At 38.1% G+C, this 24,685-nt stretch overlaps 1 protein-coding gene across 2 annotated transcripts; it reads right to left on the bottom strand.

The window, feature by feature from the left end:
* Positions 1-792: 792 nt before the first annotated feature.
* Positions 793-23,150, bottom strand: gmip (GEM interacting protein). 2 transcript variants are annotated; one of them, XM_079871391.1, is made up of 21 exons: positions 22,850-23,150; positions 20,796-20,889; positions 20,344-20,437; positions 20,139-20,202; positions 17,152-17,277; positions 15,766-15,830; positions 13,282-13,389; positions 13,089-13,169; positions 12,842-13,003; positions 11,952-12,089; positions 10,792-10,982; positions 9,777-9,880; positions 9,623-9,685; positions 9,451-9,540; positions 9,219-9,379; positions 7,877-8,053; positions 6,302-6,439; positions 5,400-5,602; positions 4,992-5,319; positions 2,195-2,297; positions 793-1,758 (listed from the first exon to the last, which is right to left on the bottom strand). In XM_079871391.1, the coding sequence occupies exons 1-21, from the start codon at positions 22,896-22,898 to the stop codon at positions 1,178-1,180; spliced, it is 3,120 nt and encodes a 1,039-aa protein (XP_079727517.1). In that variant the 5' UTR covers positions 22,899-23,150; the 3' UTR covers positions 793-1,177. The 2 variants fall into 2 exon arrangements, with proteins under 2 accessions (XP_079727517.1, XP_079727518.1); XM_079871392.1 differs by lacking the exon at positions 2,195-2,297 and having other exon boundaries at positions 794-1,758.
* Positions 23,151-24,685: the final 1,535 nt, after the last annotated feature.

Here is a 24,685-nt window from a genome sequence, read left to right as displayed (position 1 = left end):
ACACGGGCATTTACAAAGTAGAAGTGACCTATTGTATCTGGCAACGAGTATCTCGCCGTTTCTCCTTCAGAGAAATCATTTATTGTCTGAATGACAGGCTGTTTTAAATAAAAAAGATTGGTAAATTCCATACATCATAGCCTATAGGCAATAGCTATAATAATCTCAGATTTTATGTAGCGTAAAGAACAATAGCCTTCAGATGAAAGACATATTTTTAGCCTATTGGTCCAATGAAAGTTACAAACAAATGGGTATTCAAGTTGTGAGTGAACTTGTCATTCGTACGGTTGAAAACGGATGAAAGCCAACAGGCTAATTATCAAAAGTGTCATTTGTTCTCGTAGTCTGCATATATGCCTAAATTATATAAAATAATCGTGTACCCCTACATATACATTCCGGGAGTGTTTTTAACACAAAAAATCAATGACAGAAGCATGAATTTGTAAAATAGCTCAAGGGCTACAGTATGGAAATGCTTAGTAGCCTACAGGCCTATTGACAAAACAATGGCTAGTATGGAAGTCATTTTTGAGGTAATTAATATGCCCCAATTATACCTAGAGCATGTCATCAAATGCAATGCAGGTCCACACGCGTCGTGTCTGCCATCTAGTGGCGCCAGCGTTACATAATAATATGTATAGGTTAAAGTAAACTCAAGTAGGCCTAATCTGACTTGACAATTAGCATGATAAGCTGTAAGGCCCTGATGTGGTCTAAATAATAATTCTCCTCACTGATGATAATAATAAAACGTTCTTCTAATGAACACAAAAGAAGATATTTTGAAGAATGTCAGTAAATGTATTGTCGAATGTCGGTTTTAAAGAATCTGAAAAAACAAAACAAAAAAAACAAGCCAGTTTGTTGTTGTTGTTTCCATATATTGCATGTTCATCCCAAAGGAGTCATGTTTCAGCATCATACATCTATACAAGACAGGCTGTCTATGAATAACAAATAAACACAGGTAAATCTGTGCCAAATTTCCAGTGAGAGTGGAAACTACCATCTGTACTGTGATTTAACTACACTGTACGTCATACGCCACAAAGCAGGGAAACTAAAAATGTACAGCGCGTAGCCTACTAAAATACTGTGGGCTTTACAGCACAAAATGGGATTTATCCCAGTGAATTTAAGGAATCCCATCAGTCTGCTTCAGTCAGTGTCAAACAAAATGGAGCTGCTCGGCCTTCCCTGAATCACTGCGCTTTAGCCTCAGTCCGGACAGGACCTTCTGTGCCGTTCTCTCCTCCGTCGGACGCCTCCTCAAGGATCGGATCAGGCGCTCTCTCCCCCCCAGCGTGTTGTTCGATTGGTTGGTATTTCGTTTGGCCATTTGGCCCACATGTTCTTTGAATGAAGAAGCTGCTGCTTTAACCCCCTCATCCGATACTGTCCTTGTCACCCCTGTGTGAGGTGCAGTCTGACTCCCAGGGGTGCATGCAGTGTTATTCTGCGGACCAGGGGTCTCGTGTAATCGAGAGTGAGTTGTTATGGGGGTCTCGGGCTCAGGAGAGGAGCTGCGGCTGCTGTCTGCACTTCCTGGCACAAGTCCTTCCCCGCTCCCAGAATTGTCCTCGTCCCGCGACTGAGAGTCTGCTTTGCTTAATTGTGCTCCTGCCGAACCCTGTCTGTTGTACTTGACCGGCTGCCTGCTGAAGTGACCCCTCGACTGAGTTTGTAGTTGAGTTTCTGCAGCCTGACCCTGAGGACCCTGAGGAGACGCTGTCGGCCTCATAGCCAGGACTGGAAGATGCACAGAACAAAATCACACGTTTATTCACAACAATATAATTAAAAAATGTGATTTTGTATTAATCAAAATGCTTTAAAAAATGTATTTCCATATCCTTTAGACCAGGGTTCACCAATCTCGGTCCTGGAGGGCCGCTGTCCTGCAGAGTTTAGCTCCAACCCCAATTAAACACACCTGAACCAACTAATGAAGGTTTCAGGCACTTTCAAACAGGTGTGTTGGAGCTGGTTGGAGCTAAACTCTGCAGGACAGCGGCCCTCCAGGACCGAGATTGGTGAACCCGGCTTTAGACTAACAAAAAAATCACTTGTTTGCTTATGACAACAGGAAGAAAAAGGATCGGAAATGCAACAGAAACACAGAGCAAAAAGTTTGCGCAAGCAGCCAGCTGGTATTGAATTTGAATGTCTTTTAAAGCCCGCCTACCTGCTCTCTCATTGGCTTCTGGGCTCAGCTGGTCCATTGCTTCATTGGATGATGACTTGTCAGAAATATAACCCTCGCTTGAGTCTCTCTTGATAGTGCGATTCTGTTAAAATGATAGAAATTCTGAATATAAGTTGACTAATGGATCATTTAGATGTTTAAATTACTGTCATATTGTAATATTATATTGTAGATAAAGTGTCAGTGACACATTTAAAAGATTTATAATGTAAACTGGTTACACAGATATCGTTTAAAAGTTTGGGTCAAAGATTTAAAGAGGTTTTATTTTATTTTATTATTTAACAGTTTTATTCGGAAACAATGCATTAAATTGAAAAAAAAGATTATATTTCCCCGAAAATCTCAAGCAGCACAACTGTTTTCAAAATTGATGATAATGTTTCTTGAGCAGCAAATCATCATATTAGAATGATTTCTGAAGGATCATGTGACACTGAAGACTGGAGTAATGATGCTGAAAATCCAGCTTTGGTCACAGAAATAAATTACATTTAAATATATATTCACATATAAAACAGTTATTTTGAATTGTAATAATATTACACTGTTTTTACTGTATTTTGATCAAATAAATGCAGCCTTGGTGAGCTTAAGAGACATGATGTTTTCATGAAAAACATGAAATTAATGTACAGACCCCAAACTTATATAGGATTTATTATAATATTATATATATCTGCCAGTTAGTGCTAGCAATATTAAATGTGTTAGTCCAGCGCTATTTGTGAGAAGCCTACTAAAACAGTCTAAACCTGTGGAAAACTTGCTAATCAATAAGTTAAACTGTTCTAATTAGAGGAGACTCAGCTAATAGCTAATACCATCCTTCAGGCTTTTCTGACGTTGCTGAGGAGCCCCGGCACTGACTAAAAGCACCTTGCGACAGAGGTAAGATTCTGACATAAGCACAAGCACACAGGCAAGCAGAAGTAATCTTCACAGAGTAAGCGTTTAATCCCTCCAGGCCTTTCCACGGGCACGGCGGGACAATTCAGGCCCAAGCAGAGCAATAGCGGCTCAAGCAGATCAAGACGAACTCTTTCGCCCGCACGAGCACGTCCACCTGAGGCGAGCTTTTAGCACCATCATGACAACAGTCGGACTGTGTTTATTTGACTTACACAGTGTCCTAACCAGATGCGACGCGGCAACACACAGCTATCTTTTAAGAGTTTTTGTTCTAACCTGCCGCGACGGCGATACGCAATGAACGATAGAAACGGTTTCTATTTCTGCGACGTTGCGGCTGGAACCACAACATAGAAACTATGACTGATAATGTGCTTTATTTAATCTTAAAAGCGTCTAATGTGCGTTTGAATAGCCTATAATTTTGCGTGACTTTTATAGCAATACCCCAGCAAGCAATTTTGCATTAAAGACGTCTAATAGCCGTCCAAACACAGCCCTGACGCCTCAGCTAAAACAAGGCAAAATTTGGGCTGTCAGTGAATATTTTATAGATGTCTAACCATGGCCAAGAATAGATGCACAGGCTTTGCATAGAACATGTCAAAGAAATGAAACCAAACACCTTGCAATTGCTGTTGACTTTGCTTACATGATGGAATATCATACATCTCGCAAGTTATTTTGGCAAAAACAACATGTAGCCTAACCAAATTCAAGCTTATTTTGTCTAGAAGTGGGTTACTCATAGCCGGACTATATCCAGTCTATAGTTAACCGAACCGGTGAAATGACGGCTATTGCTTGCTGGGTACTGTCTGAAAGCGATGGATAATTCAACTCAGATCTTGAAAATAAATTAAAGGTAAAAAGTATGTTAAAAGTGTGAACTCAAATGTGAATAAACAAGTGTATTCTACGACAAAGATGGTTTCAGTCACTCGGTATGCATTTTTAATGATTTTAAAATGGTTTAATATTTATTATCAATTTGGTTGCAAGTTAAAGTCACCATGAAATCAAAATGGGCAATTCTTACATTTCAGTATTTATTGTAAATGATTTATCAGTGCACATATATGTTTTTTTAAATTCATGTGCTCTCCTATCTTTAATCAAAATAACTTCTCCCTCTTGCAGCTCATCTCTTCTCTGATGATGTGTTTACTGGCGCGAGGGCGGGTGCAACCTGTGACTCACATGAGATCCACCAATAGCAAACCACAACCATCCAATCAATTCACCACGGGCACAATAAAGTCACGCCCTACATTTTTCTTGTTCAAGAAACCGTTTCACTTGAATAGAACAACACAACACTTGGTGCGTTGAAGTCCTCCTGGGAAGTTCGTATTTACGACATCAGGTGTGTTCAAGTCACTTTCATCAGAGCAAGATGGCGGTGTACCTTCTCTTAATTAACTACACAAAAACATTGTACCAATTCTAGAACAAAGAAAAAGAACAAAGACTGCACATAAGGTAAGATTAGCTTTTTTAGGCTTTTATTTAATTTTTTTACCGTCAACTAGAGACGTTGATTCCACCATGAATTACGTTCAACTAGTAAATAATGCACAATTTATCACAACTTCCATTGCATGCCGATTTTAAGTGCACTTGCTGAGAGAGAGAGAGAGAGAGAGAGAGAGAGAGAGAGAGAGAGAGAGAGAGAGAGAGAGAGAAAACACACCCACACGCTCTTCTGATTGGCTGTGATATTTGATTGATTTTGACGCGTCCGGTAGCCGTGTCTAGCATCCACAAACAAACTGTGTCTTGCAACGCAACGCAACACATCTGGTTAGGACATGGTGTTAGCGTGGAGCTACTGATTGTGTGAAGTCATGTTTTTATTGCCTACCTCCAGTGAGCGTGGACGTTCTCTGGACGCGGCTCCAGGGTCCTGTGAGGAACTGCTGGCAGGAGAGATGGGACATGAAGCTCTTGGTGGGGTGTCTGGGAGGGGTGCCGTGGGAGGCGGTGGCGGAGGTGTGCTGGATCTTGTTGGGGAACCGAATACTTGGTCATAGTGTGAGATCATGAACTCCACAAGAAGAGCCTGATAGCTGGTTTCCAGGAGAGCGATCATCGACACATCCCCTGACACAAGGGGCCGCAGGAGCGTGGGGCCAAACACGATGCCCAGGTTTCCTGGAGACATTTTGTTGTCTTCATATTGTTCTGCCACTCTGAAGAGAAGAAAGTGATGTATTAGTAGCGAACTACGTCATTTAGATGAGCTTTAATGTAATTTCAGACAGTATGGTACCTGTTCAAGTGGGCAGTCATGTGCTTCACTGTTTTGTAGTTACACAGAGGCAATCGACTAGTAAGCTCTCGGAGTTTGACCACAATACTCTCCACAATCCCAGCAGACTCGGCAACATGATCCTTTTCACTAAGCCTCTGAATCTCCTTACCCACGTTGATAAAGTCGTTGTAAAGGTCAAAGGTGAGTAACGGCTCTGGAAGCTGTGAAAGAGGAAGAACGGGGTGTTGACCACATGAGGGGATTAATCCCAAAATATGTTTCAAGGAATGAGAAGATTACTGTAAATAGAGTGTAACAGTTGGGTACGGGTAGTGAAAATACCATTAACTTTCTCTATAGCTAATTCATTTTAAACAATAACTTATAAACCATTAAAGAAAACTGGGATTATTTAAACTGGCGAAAAACTACATTACCCATGATTCTGCAGAAAAATATCAAATAATCAGAGAATCAGCAATTTGCTTATTTTGGAATAAATGTAAAACATACTGTGTCAACATACAAAATATAAATCTTCAGATCAATAGTTTTAAATTCGTAATATTTTAGCTTATGTCATTCGCAATGTTTCATGGGATTGTAGTTTCACAGTATTGTAATTTTGTCTTTTTCAATACATCTTTTTTGCTTCAAATCAAAGTTTGTAATGTTGTGAATTCACTTCGTAGCTGGTTGGTTTTGTTCATGGCTTATAACTCTATAACAAAGACTTTTTAAAAAATCCCTATGGGAGAAATGAATGGGGAAAAATACTTCCGGAAACAAGGCTACTGAAAAATTGAAACTGACATCTGTGGGATTTACTGAAACTCTGTTGTGCTCCATTTAAGACTAGATATTTGTTTTACTTGAACTCACTTTAAAAATGTGAACTTTACTCAAGAATCCTTTTTTACCTCTTTGAAGAAGTGCTTGAGTACGGAGCTGATGTCATGCGGTGAGAGGTCACTAAGGTCAACTTGGTCTTTCTGGATTTCAAAGGCCTGACATAACTTCAGAATGCGAGGTTTGGATCCACTGATTCTGTACACTCCCTATATACAGAGACAAGAACAAGAGAGGGAACACAACTAGATTATTTTATCTTCTGAACAAAATATGATTGTTTGCTTGTCCATAAATGGCTGCCATGATGCCGGCCGACAACTTGCCCCAATCATTCGAGGTTTCATTCAAGTCTGTGGTAAATCTTTACCTCTACACAACTTTTACCCAGATTTTAACCCTGATTTACAGCCTGTCAGTCTGCAGATTGGGGATGTTCCATCCAGTCAGAGGATACCAAACATGCCAATTTTAAAACATATATTATTTTCATTTGTCACATGTCTCCTAGCAATGAGGCACATGTTTCTGTTTTATGAGTTCAGAACCTCTGTAACCATTTCCAAAGTCGGTAAGTCTAGTTTTTTAACATCTTTTCGGATTTTAAAAGCTGCGTAATGTATTACAGCCTTAAAACTTAAAAGTTGCCTTAGCAAGCATTAAAAATACAGATCGGTGTAGGAGTGAGTCAACCAGTCAAATTTCTTGTATGTCTCTTTTAAAGCTACACTGTGTAACTTTTTAAGTTGATTCTTAGCAAAAAACACTTTGTTCTATCAAAAGTATATGTGCTCATTCATGTGTAATTACTTCCACCAACTAATAAAGTATTCTCGTAAGCGTAAAATCTGCCATTTATAATACATACAAGCGAGTCGCTCGAATGGCGGCAGCCATGTTGCGCCTCCATCTTGAAAATACATTCGCCAAAGAGGGACATACCTGGAAATTCAAGCTTCGCCTTTCGCGTTTTACACTCAGTGACACCGTGACGAATGCGAGGGGGAGATTACTCGCGACTGCCGGCAGACTTGAAAGATTGCTGAAGATGGAGGATAACGCCTATTTTCGAGGACATGTAGCAGAGTCGCCAAGGAAGCGAAAGAGAGAATTAAAACGTCAACGCGACAGGCAAATCAGCAAGACCAAAGTCAATATTGGAGTAACTTTTCCCAGATGGAAAGAGCTCATGAGGAGCCAAGATTTTAAAACGGACGCCGAAGTTGCCTGCTTTCTTCTCGGCAGGTAATTCAGCCTATTTGTGTAAATTCAAAGTTTTATAGTTGCTTGTCTAACCATAGCATGGTTGTGCATAACGCCAGAACGACCTCTAGTATAACTTGCGTTACTTTTCCTCGCGTCAATGGTGAAAAAGTATTGTTTACCTTGTAACATAAATCTGTGCTGCGACAGATCACAGGTGAATAGTTTTAAAGGCGCAATTTTTGCGAAGTCGAACTGGAAGCCATGTTAATCTTGGAATAATACGGCCACCGTAGGAGTTAAAACGCCCTCAGAATTGAAAGGAACAGAAACTAATATTCACTGGGTAGTCATATACAATTTCACCGCTAGATGGGGGAAAATATCACACAGTGTAGTTTTAAGATATTTTCACAAGATCAGTGTTTTTGCTTTATTCCTACCTGGACTCCGAGAGCCCTGCTCTCAATCTCTTCAGTGCAACGCAGGACAACGAAGGGCACACAGTCTTGGCTCTCTCTGGGCAGCAGGGAGAAATCCATCCCAAAGATGAAGCCCCTCCTGTGCTCACACTCCAGCTGGCAAACCTCCAGGCACTTCCTGTGGACTGCAAGGCCACACTGGCAAGAGAGGAGCAACAGTCAGTCTGCCATGTTCATTCTTTTACTAACCAGTCATTTAAAGGGATAGTTCACCTAAAAATTCAAATTCTGTCATTAATTACTCACCCTCATGTCGTTCCAACCCCTTAAGACCTTCGTTCATTCATCTTCGGAACACAAATGAAGATCGTTTTGATACGAGAGGTTTCTGAACCAGCCATAGGCAGCAACGTCATTGCATCTTTCAAGGCCCAGAAAGGTAGTAAAGACAATGTTAAAATAGTCCATGTGACTACAGTGGTTCAATCTTAATGTTATGAAGCGACGAGTACTTTTTTTGCGCATAACCCCCCCAAAATAACGACTTTATTCAACAATCTCTTATCTTCCCCGTCATCCTCCTGCGCTATTTGCGTAGTGCAAACAGTGCAGCGCTTCCAGGTTATACGTCAGAATGTTGGCTCACTATTGGCCGACGCTGGTCACGTGAGAACCACAACACATGCTGACACAGCAGCTGGCCAATAGTGAGCCGACGTTCTGACGAAGAACCAGGAAGCATTGCACTGTTAACAGTGTAGGAGAATGATGTGGAAGAGAAGAGATTGTTGAATAAAGTCCTTATTTTGGGGGGGGGGTTCGCACACAAAAGGTATTTTCGTCGCTTCATAACATTAAGATTGAACCACTGTAGTCACATGGACTATTTTAACGATGTCTTTACTACCTTTCTGGACCTTGAAAGTTGCAATGACGTTGCTGCCTATGGCTGGTTCAGAAACCTTTCAGATTTCATCCAAAATATCTTAATTTGTGTTCCGATGATGAACGAAGGTCTTACGGGTTTGAAACGACATGAGGGTGAGTAATTAATGACAGAATTTACATTTTTTAACTATCCCTTTAACTGTCACTTTCATCACACTACTCACAGCACACTTATTTATAGGATCAGTTCACCAGGAGTTAATTGCTTTACTTAAGTGAACAATAAAGCACAATTCTATAAATTTTTCTTATTCATAGAGAAATAGATTTTTTTTGGTAACAAACCACAAACCACAACCATTCAACCAATTCCCCATAAACAAAATCAAGTCCCGCCCCACATTTTTTCTTGTTCGAGAAGCGGTTTCACTCGGATACGCTAACTAAAAGCCATGGGCCCTTATCTGACACTCACCTCCTCACACTCAATCCCGTTGACCAGGATGTAGTTGTCACATTGCTTACACTTGACCATCTTGCTCTTCATTTTTCTCAGTCTGTGGGTCAAAGCGGCACGTGATGCAGTTCGCAGTTTACACGTCATTCCGTTGCTATCAGATAAACCCTCTTCGCTCTCTGCACACAGATGAAAAAAATGTCAACAACTGCAGTGTCTGCCATTGAAATGCAGAAAGTGTCAAATATACCTGCTTCTTGGAGAGGGTCTTTCTCATCAAGATCATCTGAAGACATGGTTCCTGTGGAGGAGGCCTTGGGCAGCTTACGGCTCCCGTGAGCTTCGGAGAGGAGAGATATTAGTCACTTATTTACAACATCTAGATAGGACAGTAATAAAATGTTGCAAGAGATTTTTTCTACCTGGACTGGACAGCGATTCAAGACTTCCTCCTGTGCTGTCTCGGTCACTGTGACCAGGCCGTCCTGTACATCAATAAATCACATGACAATTTTCAGTTGCACTTCAGCTGGACGGGTTAAATTCAAGAAAGTTTATGACGGAAATCAGACGTACGTCCATCTACTAAACTGCTGCTGTGCTTCAGATCATCTGGTAGCGCATATGAATCTTGTAGGTAACTTGTAGCAGTGCTTTGTTTACGTCGACCTGTTGGTGATCTGTGAAAATTGGGTATACAGAAATTCAGCTCAAATGATGCGGTTGTTAGTTTAAGTTGTTCACACACGTAAATGAGCTTTAGTTGACTGCAGAAGCATTGACACAGAAATGCTTGAGCTATTACAGGCAGTTCAGTTCTGTTCACAATAAACATCAGTGAGATTTAGCAACTGATTCATACATTTATAAAAAGTGAAGCTGATTTCTGTTACAAATAAAAACAGCAAATCTCAAACAAAAAGAACAGACAAAAACACGTCTCCACATTATTGTATAATACTTGCTGTATGATAAGAATAAGTTAGAGTGGACTGGAATAAAACAGCTTTTTGGACATGTGCAAAGAATTTAAGCTTTAATTCTTCTAACCCTAACCCTAAAGCTTCCAATTATTTTAAACCATTCAAAAGTTTGAGGTCAGAATGTTTTTAAAAGAAGTCTTTAAAGCTGCATTTATTTGATCAAAAACAGTGAAAAGGGTCATATTGTTAAATATTATTACCATTTAAAATCACTATTTTAATATATTTTAAAATGTAATTTATTCCTGTGATCAAAGCTGTGTTTTCAGCATCATTACTCCCGTCTTCAGTGTCACATGATCCTTCAGAAATCATTGTAATATAATCTGATTTTCTGCTCAAGAATTTCTGATTATTATCAATGCTGAAGACAGTCGAGCTGCCTCATATTTTTGTGGAAACTGATGTATCAGGATTTTTTTTGGGTGAATAGAAAGTTCAAAATATTAATCTGAAATAGAACTCTTTCATAACATTATAAATGTCTTACTGCCACTTTTGATTAGTTTAATGCATCCTTGCTGAATAAAAGTATTAATTTCGTTAAAAAAATAAATCTTCCTGACTTCCTGACCTGCAAGTTACAAGTTATTCTCGTGTGCCCTCACCTCCTGCTTTGGGGGATGAACTCCCGGAATGTGAAGTTCTGGAGAGGATGGTCGGACATGTTCTTTCCCAGGATGTACTGCAGGTAGGGATCACCCGGCTCAAAGGGCCTACAGGTCAGCTCCAGGTTTTGGTAGCCCAGAGGAACCATCTCAGTCTGCTGCCGCTGGTAAAAGAACATGTTCACCGTTGCCTGACAGAGGAATAAGACAGAGACTTTGATTGATAAGCCATGGATGAATATACAAATATTAGTGTAAACTAGATACGCTGAACATTTGATGACTAGTGCTAGCCGACGCAAAAGTCATCGCTATATGCAATTGCTAGGGTGTTTTGTGGATGCTAGGGAATTCTGAGTGGTTACTTGGATGCCCACTCTCTATACTATACTCTGCTTCTTCTTATTGCATTTTTGTTTTTTGATGATTGATAGACTTTCACTGGATATAGCAGATCTTCCCTTCACTCTAAGTAAAGTATGGCCCTGTTTACACCTGGTCTTAAGATGTGTTTTGGTTGATCGGATCACACGTGGACGATGCTAAATACAGGTGTAAACAGGGTCTAAAATGTTTTGAGCTTGTCCACTTTCTACCACTTCCAGAGGTAGCCGAAAACACATTCGACCGGACTGCTTTATAGTGTAAACGCTCATGTGGCCACAAAAGACGTCTGCTCTCCGCATACTGACCGAACATGTAAACATTATGGGATGTGCGCTAGCCAGATGGGAGTTAAACTTTGTCGGCTGAAGACCCGAGATTGATTTAAAGACGAAAAACATACCAAGCACAATGTTCTCTCACCATTCCTGATTTCTAACACACACTCACAGTGTTCGGCTTGTCTTGCAGCTGTCAGAACATAAACGAAACCTGCTGCTCTCCGTGTGTTTTTACATTGTCTCCGGTCGTGTTCATCTTAAAAGATCTGAAAAAGCCTATAAATTTACCCTCATCATAGACCCTCCCCTCTAAGAAATCAGGACAGAAGTGGTCAAAGTGGACAAAAGAGACAGATTAAAACACCAGGTGTAAACAGGAATGTGTCTCCCTCGTCTACTTGTGATCTGATCGACCTAAAGTTTCTCGTTCATGTGTAAATATTTACTTTTCGCCTTTTCGCCTCACAATCTGTCTCTAAAGGCTGGTGAACCCACCTCTTTCAGCACAGTGTCTCCTTGACAGATGAGCTTGCGGATGTGGACGATGATTTTGCGCTTCACCTTCTCCAGCTCTCTTTGATGGTTGTTTGCTTCAGACACACACTGCTTGTACATCATCTCAGTCTCTGTAACCTACACGGTAGCAAAGCACAGCGATAATAAATATCTTCCCGAAGAGATAATTAACATGACACATATTTACACTTTTGGTTATCTGCACTATTAAAACAAGAAATACTCCTTTATAATCTCACCGAAATGTTTAGGGTACATTTCATGTGCACTGTTGATAGTATTTTTCAGAACAAACATATTTTTATTAATGGAAAGCATATTATAATCTCACACTATTTTTTGTGCACCCTCTGTAGTAGTTTGCTTGAAATTGTCTAAATATCCCTTAAATTACAGGTTTTGCAGTGTCAATTTTTAAAGCGAGTCAGTCTCAAGTTCAATAATATTAAATAAAAAATGTGTAAAGTCAGCATTATCTATATAAAATGTATTTCCTAAATCTAAATGCTGTAGAAAATGTAGTTTAAAGTTTAATCTCCTTTAAATTAAGTTACAATTATTTTTCTTAAAAATAATTTTTCTTTAAACTATGTTACTATCCGAACAACCCCCTTCAAATTCTTTTATTACAATCACTGTTCATATGGCAGAATAGACAAAAGAACCTTTTGACAAATTCACCAGGGAAAACATACTTTCCCTTGTAATGTCAAGACTGTTTTCAATGATTAAACTTGGGGACTAGCAGATATGTTAAACTGATGAAACGTATAAACTAAACACAAAAGTAATGTTATTGCGAAAGCATATTGTTTTTGTCCTTTTTTGTTCATGTTAAACTATAGAATGAGCCATATACTCGGGATGACCTTAGTTTGGGCGTCATCTCTGGACTTCCTCCTCTTGTCCAGGGTCTTGTAACCCCCCGTCTCCTCTTCAGCTTTGGCCGTCATGGCTTTGGCCTTCTCCAGATCCTCACAGCGCTGCTGGTATTGCTGTCGAGCCCTCTTCAGCGCTGACACAGCATCATTCTGATCATCAAAACATATGTCACATTACTGGACTGATAAATGAATAAATACACTTACAGTATCAACCTCAGCACTAAGAACTGACCATCCTCTTCTGTTCTTTTGACCACTGCTCTTTGAATTCCCGTCGCCACTTGTCGATTTCGTTCTTCTTGGCCGAGAGAGCCTTTGGGATAGATAGATAGATAGATAGATAGTTAAACCCCACATGTCACATGTTATATGTTTCAGATTTCTTATGTTTGTCATAAACATTGATCAGATGGATGTTTGTGCACCTGGTAGCAGCGCTGTTGAATGAGTTCAGCAGTGTGTTTGGCTGAGGAGCTGCTTTTGAGATCATGTTCCAGGGCCTGGGTGTAGATATACTGCAGGGGCATCATGTCCTGAGGAGAGTGTCCAAACAGATTTAAGAGCATTAAAGTGGGCTGACAGTAAACAACATGCTCCTTATGCAACAGAATAGTTGCATTAGGGTGTTTGGTAACTTCTGGATTACTCCCAGGGACTGCTCTTTTATTCAGTTTTTCCTTTTTTTTTATATATGAAAGCCACATTAAGCACTTTACCTTGACTTCATTATTTATTTTTGGAACCTTTATGTATAGATTTTGTAAAACCTTAGCTTAGATTTCAGTATAAACATTTTTAGATGTATAAAACGATATATATATAGTAACTGCTTAAGTTACGGTTATACACTATTTATAAGTTAAGTTAAATGGGCAATATGTAAGAATTTTCATGTATTAAACACATTTTATTGCCAACAGCTTGTAACAAAAATGATAAAGCAAGACTGTCCCAGACTTCCTTGTCTGTGAAAGCCTGTAGAATGATTTTTATGTGAAGGAGGAATCGGGACGTTTTTGCCGGGAAATCAAAAGGATGTGATGTTTACGCGCGCGAGCGTACAATGTGCAGGAGAATGTCATAAGAGCCATTTTGTACTGTAACGTCAATGTGCCATGCAAAGAAAAGGGATATAGGTATTCAACTATAGTCAGATATAGACTATGGTCTCAATATAGCCTACTTTATCAAACCATCATAACAGTGAGGGCCCTATTTTAACGATCTAAGTGCATGGTCTAAAGCGCAGGGCGCAAGTTCACTAGGGCGTGTCCGAATCCACTTTTGCTATAGTTTAACCACGGGAAAAATGATCGGCGCGCCCGGCCCATGGTCTAAAAGGGTTGTCCCTATTCTCATGAGTAATGGGTGTGTTTGGGGATTTACGTGCGTTAAACCAATCAGAGTCTCATCTCCCATTCTCTTTAAATGTCAGTTGCGCTCGCGCCATTGCAGATTCGCTATTTACATGACGGAATTTGATAGTGGAAAGACCGAATGCGTCTCCAGAGCGCAAACGGAACTGCTCGTGCGCGAGGTAAAAATGCTCAAGCAGAACATCTACGGGACAAGCCGGATTCCACCATATCTTTATGTACACAATAATAATCTTTTACATTGTAATCCTTTTATTTTAAATATTTGGCATGTTTGTGTGCTGCCGTGCGTCCTTGTGTGTTTAATAAGCAGAGTGCGCGCGTTGTGGACCCGCCTAGGCGCACATTACTAACATTAGGCCTACACACCTCGTTTTCAGACCAGCACGCCCATGGGCGCACTAATGGGCGCAAATGCATTTGCTATTTAAACAACGTGGCGCAGCGCAGGACGTTAAAATGATAACTGCGTCGGAGTCGGACTGAAACTAGCAAAAAACACTTGCATTGCGCTTGGCGCTGCATTGTGACGGGTGTAAGAAAGGGCCCTCAGTCATTTTTAAGCTGCTTTCTTAACAGCTTTGCTAATTTTGTTATTAAGAGGAAAGCACATATTTACATATTCATCTAAATGTCACTCTCAGCAGCGTGTACAGCGTCGGAATGCTTGTTAACCATAGACTTGTATCTCTGCAAAATTTACAACTTTTTTTTTTTTTTTCTTCTATACGAAGAGGAATGATAAAGAACTTCACCGTGAGTTTATCGGGGTCTTGAATCACGTTCACGTGTGAAATATGTGCACAAGTTCGAGCCATGTTTAGAGCACAATAGCCTAAGTTTAAGTTGCTGGCTGCAGTTCAGTTAACGGCCACAGGTATCACTAATAACGAGAGTTTCTGAATTATGTTAATTATTTATTTTGCTACTTTTATGTATAGATTTTGTATTAAGCTTAGCTTATCTTATATTAGACTTCCCAAATTATAGCATAATCCATCCAGCTGTTATTTTATCAAATTATGCAAAACTGTCATATATTATTTAATTGTGTGTATTTAAAATGCTATCTATGAAATTAACCGTAGCAAGACAGTGGAGTCAGCCATTTCATTCCCAAACGTTTTAAAATGTAATTTCTGCCAGCATTATTTCCATCACAGAATGCTATGGATGTTATTCAATGTTCATGATTTTCATGAAAAAAATAAAAAAAAATAAAATGCTACTTAATTCTCAAGCAATGAATGTATATGGCTGAATATTGCCAATAGTGAAATTAATAAACCAATTAGATTTTGAAAAATGTTTTAAAAGAGTTTTATAGAAGTCCACATGACCAAAAGTGCCAATAGCTGTATAAACTCTCATTACATGTTTTGCATACACACACACACACACACACACACACACGCGCGCACACACACACACACACACACACACACACACACACACACACACACACACACACACACACACACACACACACACACACACACACACACACACACACACACACACACACACTTTTACCTGTTGAGCAACACATGACTTGGCTGCATCTGCCGCTCTCATAATACTCTTTGCAAACTCTTGCTCTGCAAACAAACAATCATTTATGATTTTCATAATCATATATTGCCCAGAATCATAATGGTGTCTATTATGCCAAATTCTGAATATTTGCTGACTTTGACATACATGCAGAAGAAAGAGGTTAATAAGCAAAACACCAGAAGGAAAATACGATTGACTGATAGAAATAGTTTGCATCTGTATTGATGGACACACAACAAAGTGCTTCAAAATATCAATAGTACAACAGTGAGCGGACATTAGGTGACATAACTTTATCGGGCCATAACCCATTAGCATTACAGCTCAATGGAAAATAGGATATTCATCATCACCAATTCCAGGAATACAACACCGGGTAATGTACTGTATGCTTCCCTCTTCTGTTAATTCATTATAGGCTATTGATGTCTGGCATTGCCTGTTATATATTCAGTCTCTTTTTGCTCTAGCCATTTATCATACATACCTCTTCATGACTGTGTTTCTTAACACACTTAAGTACTCTTTTAAAGAGTACTTTGCCAAATGAAAAGCTTTACTTGCTAATAAAAGTTTTAAATGCTAATAATCTTTTGCTGTGCACATATTTTGATATGGTAAATTTCTACTTCATTGCAAATGAGTAATAACAAATATATTTAAATATGTGACATACACATTTAAATAGAAATAACATTAAAGTATATCTTAGTTTACCATAAATGCATACATGCTTGTCAGTACATTCTGCAAGATAATTTAACCACATTTAATAATAAAAAATATATCTAATATATCTAAATATATCTAATAAATCCAACTTCAGTGGGTGAAAAAAACACTCTGAGAAGTTGAGCTAATTGTATTTAATTTACATTCTAGAATACATTTTCATTTAATTGTAAATAACATGCAAATGATTGTCCAAAAACATTACATTAAGTTTGCACTTCAGTATATTGTTTTAAAGCATATTATTTCTGTTGTAAGTACTCTTTTTAGAAGTATATGCTGAAGTGTATTTCTTTTCCACGAAGGGTAACCTTCCACTAGAGGGTGCTGTGCGAGATGATGACGTGTTAAAGGTTACTTCATCCTATTACAGGTGTTGTTCAACACAAGTCATTTTCTATCAGAGATCCAATTTTAGATTCTCATGCTATTTCCAGGAAGAGGTCCCTCGGCTTCTCTTCCAGGCAGAAACGATCTATAATTACTAGCAAACAAATCCAGCCTAAACATAATATGTCAGCACATTAAAAACATGAGTCTAAATGCTAGTTTTCTATATTTATCTGACAGTTGGATGTGTGTTCCTCTATGTGACTCTGTGTAATCAAAGATTAAATTTAAAGCACTCACCCAGGCTGATTCTTTTGTCCATCCAGGTCAGCAGGTCTTTGGCATAACGGCACCACATTTTGGCGTACTGAAGGGCGAGCTCCACGCCACCCTCGCAGCGACACAGGGTCAGGTCGGCATCCTGGGCTGAGGCGGAAGACATCAGCATCAACGGTTCGTGTGCATGCCTTACTCTTTGTAAACTAAACCCCACTCGGGACTAACAGAGGCTTGTCCTCAACCAGCTTTAACGATTCTGTTGGCTGTCACTCATTACTCAGAGGATAAATCTCCCGTATCTTCAAAGGATGTAAAGGCAAAGCTTTGGAAAATGCTGAGTTGCAGTACATGCCCATCAGACACAAAAAAAGCAACTTAATTGTTAAAAACAATGTTGAAAGACATTATTCTCTAAAAGTCTAATAAAGGTGTCGGAAACGAGCACAGAATCATAACATCTATGTCGAAAAGTCGAATCCCTGTGACCCTCCAGCACAATATTCCGGATTGGTAATTCAATATCCATGCAAAATGCTTGTATAGGGAGCTCCTGGGCTCGCTCAGTATTGTCCAAAAGGCTTTGGGACACAGCAGTGAGTGTGTGTGAGGATTTCCGAGACTGTTCACCCTCCCTCTGTCTGCTGTCTCCTCCCTGTGCATTAAATGCTAAAAATCTGATCTGATCAAAACATCAGAACTAAAAACCTGAATCTGTTGGAGTGCCACTATCCCACTTCCATCCTGCCGTACTTCTTGGCTTGTCATGTTAAAGCATATGTGTGTGTGTGTGTGTGTGTGTGTGTTCACTTTTGGCACAGAGGGGAGGGGAAATAATCCAGGACAGTAGCAGACTGTATAGTGATGGTTTTTAGATTAGGTTGGGGTTGACTTCCTGATATAAGGATATAGATATCTCATCATTACTTTACGGTCTTGTAAACACACTCTCTCTCATTAAATTTAGCTTGACGTTACTGTCACACATATTGTTAACGATTTTCTCAGCACAATTGTATACACAGGTGAATCTCATGGCAACAACATACCCAGGTCATATTTCACCCCAAAATTAAGAAAGTATATAAAAATATATATTGTAAAACAATGTTTCTGTTTTGTGACAATGTAATACAATAACATTACAGTGATGTGAAAAAATGTCATTCTCATTACCAAGATGTAGATGGAAAAAGTAATACTCATTACTGTGATACTGTGAAAATCATATTATCACCATGATGTAAAATCTCATTCTCATTACCGTAATGCGAAAAATATAATTCTCATTTCTATGCAAAAAAATCTCATTCTCATTACCATGATGCTAAAACATATCTCATTCTCATTACCATGATGCTAAAACATATCTCATTCTCATTACTGTGATATAGAGAAAAAATATAAATTTCATTACTGTGATGTAGAGAAAAAATATAATTTTCATTACTGTGATATAGAGAAAGAATCTAATTTTCATTACTGTGATATAGAGAAAAAAAATTCTCATTACCATAATACAAAAAATCTCATTCTCTTTACTGTGATGCTATAACATATTGCATTCTCATTACAGTGATATAGAGAAAAAATCTAATTCTCATTACCGTGATGCAAAAAATCTCATTGTCATTACAGTGATATAGAGAAAAAAAATCTCATTGTCATTACTGTGATGCAAAAAAAATCTCATTCTCATTACAGTGATATAGAGAAAAAATATATAATTCTCATTACCGTGATACAAAAAAAAAAAAAAAATCTCATTGTCATTACCATGATGCACAAATTTTTTTAATTCTCATTACCGTGATGCGAAATAATCATGATATATTATTTCAGTTGTAGAGTCAATTATTACTACTGTTATTTAACATTGTAGTATTTGGCATACATTTCAGTTATTTTGATTAAAAACAGAAACATTGAAAATGAGATTTTTTGCATTGTGGTCATGAGTATTTCAAAATATAATTTCTTTTACTTTTCATACTACTGTCTTTTGAAATTGGAGTGAAATATGGACCATTTTTGTTAGATTATCCCACCCAAACTGGTGAATCTAAAATGAATATGATTTAATATGATATTTAATAGGATACAAAACATCAAACTCACAGTTTTCTAGGTAATTCATGAAATGTCTCTGCTTAGTCAGTCCATTTGGCTGATCAGATTGCTCACAGTGGGGGTTAGAGAACTAGGCTGAGACTGCATAGGAATAAAGTGTTGATACTGAAGTCTGTCTCAGGTGTACGTAAAGGAAGATGATGTGTTTTGTGAGTACAAGCCAAGAGATTGCCTTCGAAAGGTCACCATGTGGATGTTTTATTTAAACTTTGAGTGTTAGCGTAATCCCTAATCTCAGCTAGCAAACAGCTACATACTCGCAGGTTTCACCAAGTTAGCACCCATGGAAAGGTGATATCGATATATATATATTACCTAGTCAAAATATATCTCATCTCATCTTTGGTTACTCATCCCTTCTTTATAATTTATATTTTATACCTTTTTTTTTTTCCGAATCCAACTTTATATAAAGATTACAGTTCTAATGCTAACATTCTTTCAAACCTATGTAGTTCTTGGAGAGATGGATCAGTGGGAAAAACAGAGAGCAGCTGTCTGCCGATTTAATCTGCTCTCTAACCCCCGTCCGGTGCTAATCTTGTTAGCAAGGGGCCATTAGTCCATGTGGCTAATTACACGTAAACAGTTGCAGGTTAAAGAAGAGAGATTTAGTGGCGTGACACGATGCCTCCGAGTCTGATCATTCACTCTTGCCTTGCTTTGCTCCTCTCAGATATCTCAAAGGATGGACAGAAGAATATGTCTTCTCTAGGGTTCAATACGAATATGGCTAGATGTAAGATATTCATTCTAATAATTATGTGAGCAGCACAAACAATGTGTCTATCACAAATCTCATTAGTCCTCCACCCTTGTTAGCCTTCCTCCAAATGTCCAACAAACAAACACTCATACACAAAGATGTTAAAAAGATTTACCAGATACGCCTCCGTCCTTTTCCTCCTCTTCACGGCAGATCTTCAACGACTCTGCATCTTCACCCTGGAAAACATGCAGCTTTTAATATTCGCTGTAACACGTTCTTGCTTGAGAGAGATTGTTAAACCCAAAAGTATCAAGAGATATGAGTATGAGTATGTGAGAAAAAAGAGTGGGAACAATAATTCATCAATCATGTCTCACTGTAATATCGTCCAGATCGGCGTTCAGTGTGGTGTCTGCCGAGGTGTCTGTTAAAGACAGTGAGTCTGCTTCTTGTAGAAGCTCATCCACAGTCCTGAGAAATCAAATCAGTAGACACAACGATATTAAAAATGAAACATGGCGGTTCTCACAGAGCTAAAGCATTCAAACGGTTTTATATTTCTTAAAAATAAAGGTTCTTTATTGGCATCGATGGTTCCACCGGTAACTTTTAACATGCATGGAATCTTTCAATTGGACTAAAGGTTCTTTATAGTGAAAGATGGTTCTTTAGATAATTAAAAGTCCTTCACACTAAGAATTTTTTTTCTTTTAAGAGCAGTTCACTGCAAACCAAAATGGTTTTTCTATGGCATCGCTGTGAAATCCCCCCTTTGGAACCTTTATTTTCAAGACTGGAATTTCACAACAGACTGAGAAGGTCTACATACGAGCATGTTAATGACAGATCCAAATTGGCATCGAAATCGCGAAATATCTCACTGTAACGCTTGACTTCTGAGTGGCGGACTGGGGTACCACCATCTGAAACAGAAGGAAATGAGATGATGCCACGTGTGATTTTTTTCAATGAAAATCTGATTCTAAAAAAAGTGTCATGTTAAAGCATGTAAAAGTGTAACACTTTTTTTAAGGTGACCTAATTACACGTTACAACATGTGCTTACTATTACAATAACAGTAAATTATGCATAAAAGTAACTAAACCTAAACCAAACCCTAACTTTATAGTAAGTACATTCCTCAGTACTTATTTGAGTAAGTACAATGTAACTACCTCACCTTAAAATAAAGGGTTACACTTTATTTTACTTGTTACATGTACCATAGTAATAACAGTAAATTATGCATAATTACATGCAACTAACCCTCAACCAAGTCCTAATCCTGCTCTAACCGTATAGTAAGTACATGTAGTTAATTAATATTACTCAGTACTTAAATATATAATTACACTGAAACAAGAACACCTTCAAATAAAGTGTAACCAAATAAAGTGTAACCAAAAAGGTTTTTAATACAAACCTTTGTTCGTTGGTTTTGGTATTATTTGTATTATTACTTCTGCAATACTTATAATGTAATGTGCTATATAATGTGTGTAACATGGACAGTGTCAAATAAAACAAGATAAAGCATGACAATACACTTCTTTGTGAAAAAGGGTTTTGATTGTGGTTAAAGTACATGAACATTTGTGTGAAGGCTTGCAGGAACTGGAACCTAAAGCTAGAGTAATGACAATTAATGGCACCGGGAAATGTGCATTTGACATTAAGACAGGAAGTCACACTACTGAAGTTGACACAAATGTTTTGTGGCAGAAGCAGTAAAGAGAAAGTGAGCCAGACTCATGTTCACTTGTACAATAACATTAAAATAAAGTATTTATAAATCACCTTGGACAGATCATTTCATTTGATACTTGAAAGCACAGGTAAATTACGGCATCGATTCAGATCATTTAAAGTTTAGACATGCTTTTTACTCATGGACTCTCTGAAGCCTTGAATGCACATAATGCTGTAGATATGGCTCTGAACTTGCAATGTGCCACTCTTGTAACAAAGAAAGCATCACCGTCAATCTCTCTTTCTCTCTGTGACATGCACCATTTAGGTCAACCACATCCTGCATAGGTTTTTTTTAACATGCTCTGCTACAGGGACAATAAGGACTTGTTTTTGATGAAGAGATTAGTTCAACTGTATGGATTAAGACTTTTTTGTAGTTCATCTCCATTTTGCTTGATAAAAATCACCCACCGGAAGTCAAAGTCCTCTCAAAGATGGCACTGCGGTTACGCTGTTAGTTGGCACGTTATGCTGTTAGTTGTTACATAGAATGTTACATTCTAATTCTGATACCAATTGCAAAAATTATATTGTTAAATGTCACGTGATACTCAATGTGGTAGAAACGAGAAGAACTGCAGCTATTACAAATTGCTTGAAACCAGTGCATGTGACTTCCTCCCACTGAGGTCTTATTTAGGTTGTTTATTTCCACATCCTGGGCTCATTAAAGTTATACATTTTGTGTATTTATGAGAAGTTCTATACGAAAAAAAAAAAAAAGACTAAAATAAAGTAAATTAACAAAAAACTTCCCAAACCACCATGCCAAAAATAAAATCTTGGGTTAATTTTTCTTTTCTTTTAACATTTACTTTTATTTTATTTTACATGTAGAAAGAAACAATACGACACCCCAAGATGCAGTAATTTTGTACATTTGTCCAAAAAAAAAAAAAAAAATGCTGTGTACATGAAAACTTCCTTGAGATGCAACTTTTGCACAAAGGCAAATTGAACAAGACAGGAAGTCCTCTGATCATGCACTGAACATTGCATGCAACACAAACACACAAGCACGCATATCCAAAGAAAGAGAGCAAGATAACTAATAAATCACACATATGTAGCCTAAAGCTGTGGTTGGGTACAACAAAAGCACATTTCCCTCAACGTCTGTTGTAACTCACCCTGGACTTTTGGTTGCCTCAGCTGTGCCGTCTCTGCTGCCTCCTCCATCTAGTCTCTACTGATAAACCGGCAGCTCACAAGAGACGTGTTCGTGTTGTCATCCAGCAGTTAGTCCATCCACCCCTGTCAGAATCATCACCTTTCACAGGCGAACACTAACGCAGGACATGAAGATGGACGGTGTGGTGTTTGATAACTGCCCTCTCTTCTCTCACAGCGCCACTTCTCTTCCTCTAAAGTGGAGGTTGGCCAATGTTCTTTCACCATCGTATGAGGAGGAAGTTTGTCTCACTATCACTCTCAGACACACCTAACACCCCCAACTTCTGCTAAGGCCTGAGATATTGCTGGTAATTTGTGGCTGCATTTGTCATTTTTTTCTTTTTTTGGGGATTTTTGTTTGTGGCCTATCGAAGGCTCTTGAATTTGCAAATACTTTGTCAATTTAATTAATCTTATCTTTAAACATCACTGCTATCATGTTTTTCTGTTTTTGGCATAAAATGAATACCAAATGGGAAATATTTTGAACTTTTCTAACTATCACGCACAGTGTTGGGGAAAGATACTTTTAAATGTAATGAATTACAATATTGCATTACTCCCTAAAAAAGTAACTAATTGTGTTACCTAGTTACTTTTTAAGAAAAGTAATGCATTATGTTACTTTTTCTCACCTGGGCTAGACTTGCTTTTTTGTATTTAAAAAAAATATATTTTTATTTTTGGCTAATGTAAAGTGACATGAATAAGCCTTAGGCTGAAGGAAATGCAAATTCACTCCTGTTCAACACTCTTTTAGTGATCACACTTTACTTCAGCAGTAAAAATGAAACACAAATGTTATGTTTATCTAAAGTCAATAAGCATCATGTTCACACAGAACACACAAGCCTCTGCACTTTCTCCTGATTTCTCTCAACATGGGGACGAGAGCTGTCAGTCAATAAATGGTACATAAAAGTAACTTGCGTTACTTATTTGAAAATTGTATATTTAAAAGTAGTGCATTTCTTTATTAGATACTTGAAAAAGTACCTAACCCGCACTTGTTATGCGTTTCCCCCAACACTGATTATGCAGTAAAATCCCCTTGAAGCAGTAGTAAATGAGCCTGAATCTTGCTTTAGTATTCAGCCAATGAAATTCAACCTCACATTATTGCCCCCTATTGGCTGATGGTGGTTGAGACACAGGAAGTGCATTAAGGAGCTGACACACTTCCACTCACATACCTGGGAAGATGGTTTCATATATTGTCAATAAATATTTAAAATGACTCTAAAAATGTAATGGGCTGTAACCATTAAGTAAAAAGTAGTGCAAAAACTATTATTTCTTACACTTTGAATACATAGCACATTCATTATTTTTCAAAACATTTTTTATATATTTTTTCCTGACCTGGTGATCTGGTGGGTTTGTGCAGAAAACACTCACAGCTCCAGGTCGGCTCCAAAACTACAGATAACTGAACTCTGAAACACATATAAATCATAATTACTCATAGACTACTGTTCAAAGGTTTGGGGTCAATAAGATTTTTGTTGTTGTTGAAAGAAATCAATAATTTTATTCAGCAAGGACACATTTAACTGATCAAAAGTGACAGTAAAGACTTTTATAATATTACAAAATATTTCTATTTCAAATAAATGTTGCTATTTTATTCATCAAAGAGTCTTGAATTTTTTTTCTTGGTTTCCACAAAAATATTAAGAAGCACAACTGTTTTCAACAACTGTTTTCAATTATTGATAATAATAAGAAATGTCTTGAGCATCAAATCATCATATCACAATGATTTCTGAATGATCATGTGACACTGAAGACTG

Source organism: Squalius cephalus (assembly GCF_949319135.1).
Source record: "Squalius cephalus genome assembly, chromosome: 1".
Classification (NCBI taxonomy): Eukaryota; Metazoa; Chordata; class Actinopteri; order Cypriniformes; family Leuciscidae; genus Squalius; species Squalius cephalus.
Note: the sequence above shows the minus strand (reverse complement) of the source record. Positions and strands in the feature narration are given on the sequence as shown.

Bases quoted from the DNA above. Each gene is read 5' to 3' on its own strand.
- gmip (XM_079871391.1), bottom strand. From the start codon at position 22,898: ATGGAGGAGGCAGCAGAGACGGCACAGCTGAGGCAACCAAAAGTCCAG. The intron at 20,438-20,795 runs GTATGTAGACCT...TTGATTTCTCAG, and splicing joins GATCTGTCATTAACATGCTC to GACTGTGGATGAGCTTCTAC. The intron at 8,054-9,218 runs GTGAGTGTCAGA...CTCTCTTGCCAG, and splicing joins ACGGGATTGAGTGTGAGGAG to TGTGGCCTTGCAGTCCACAG.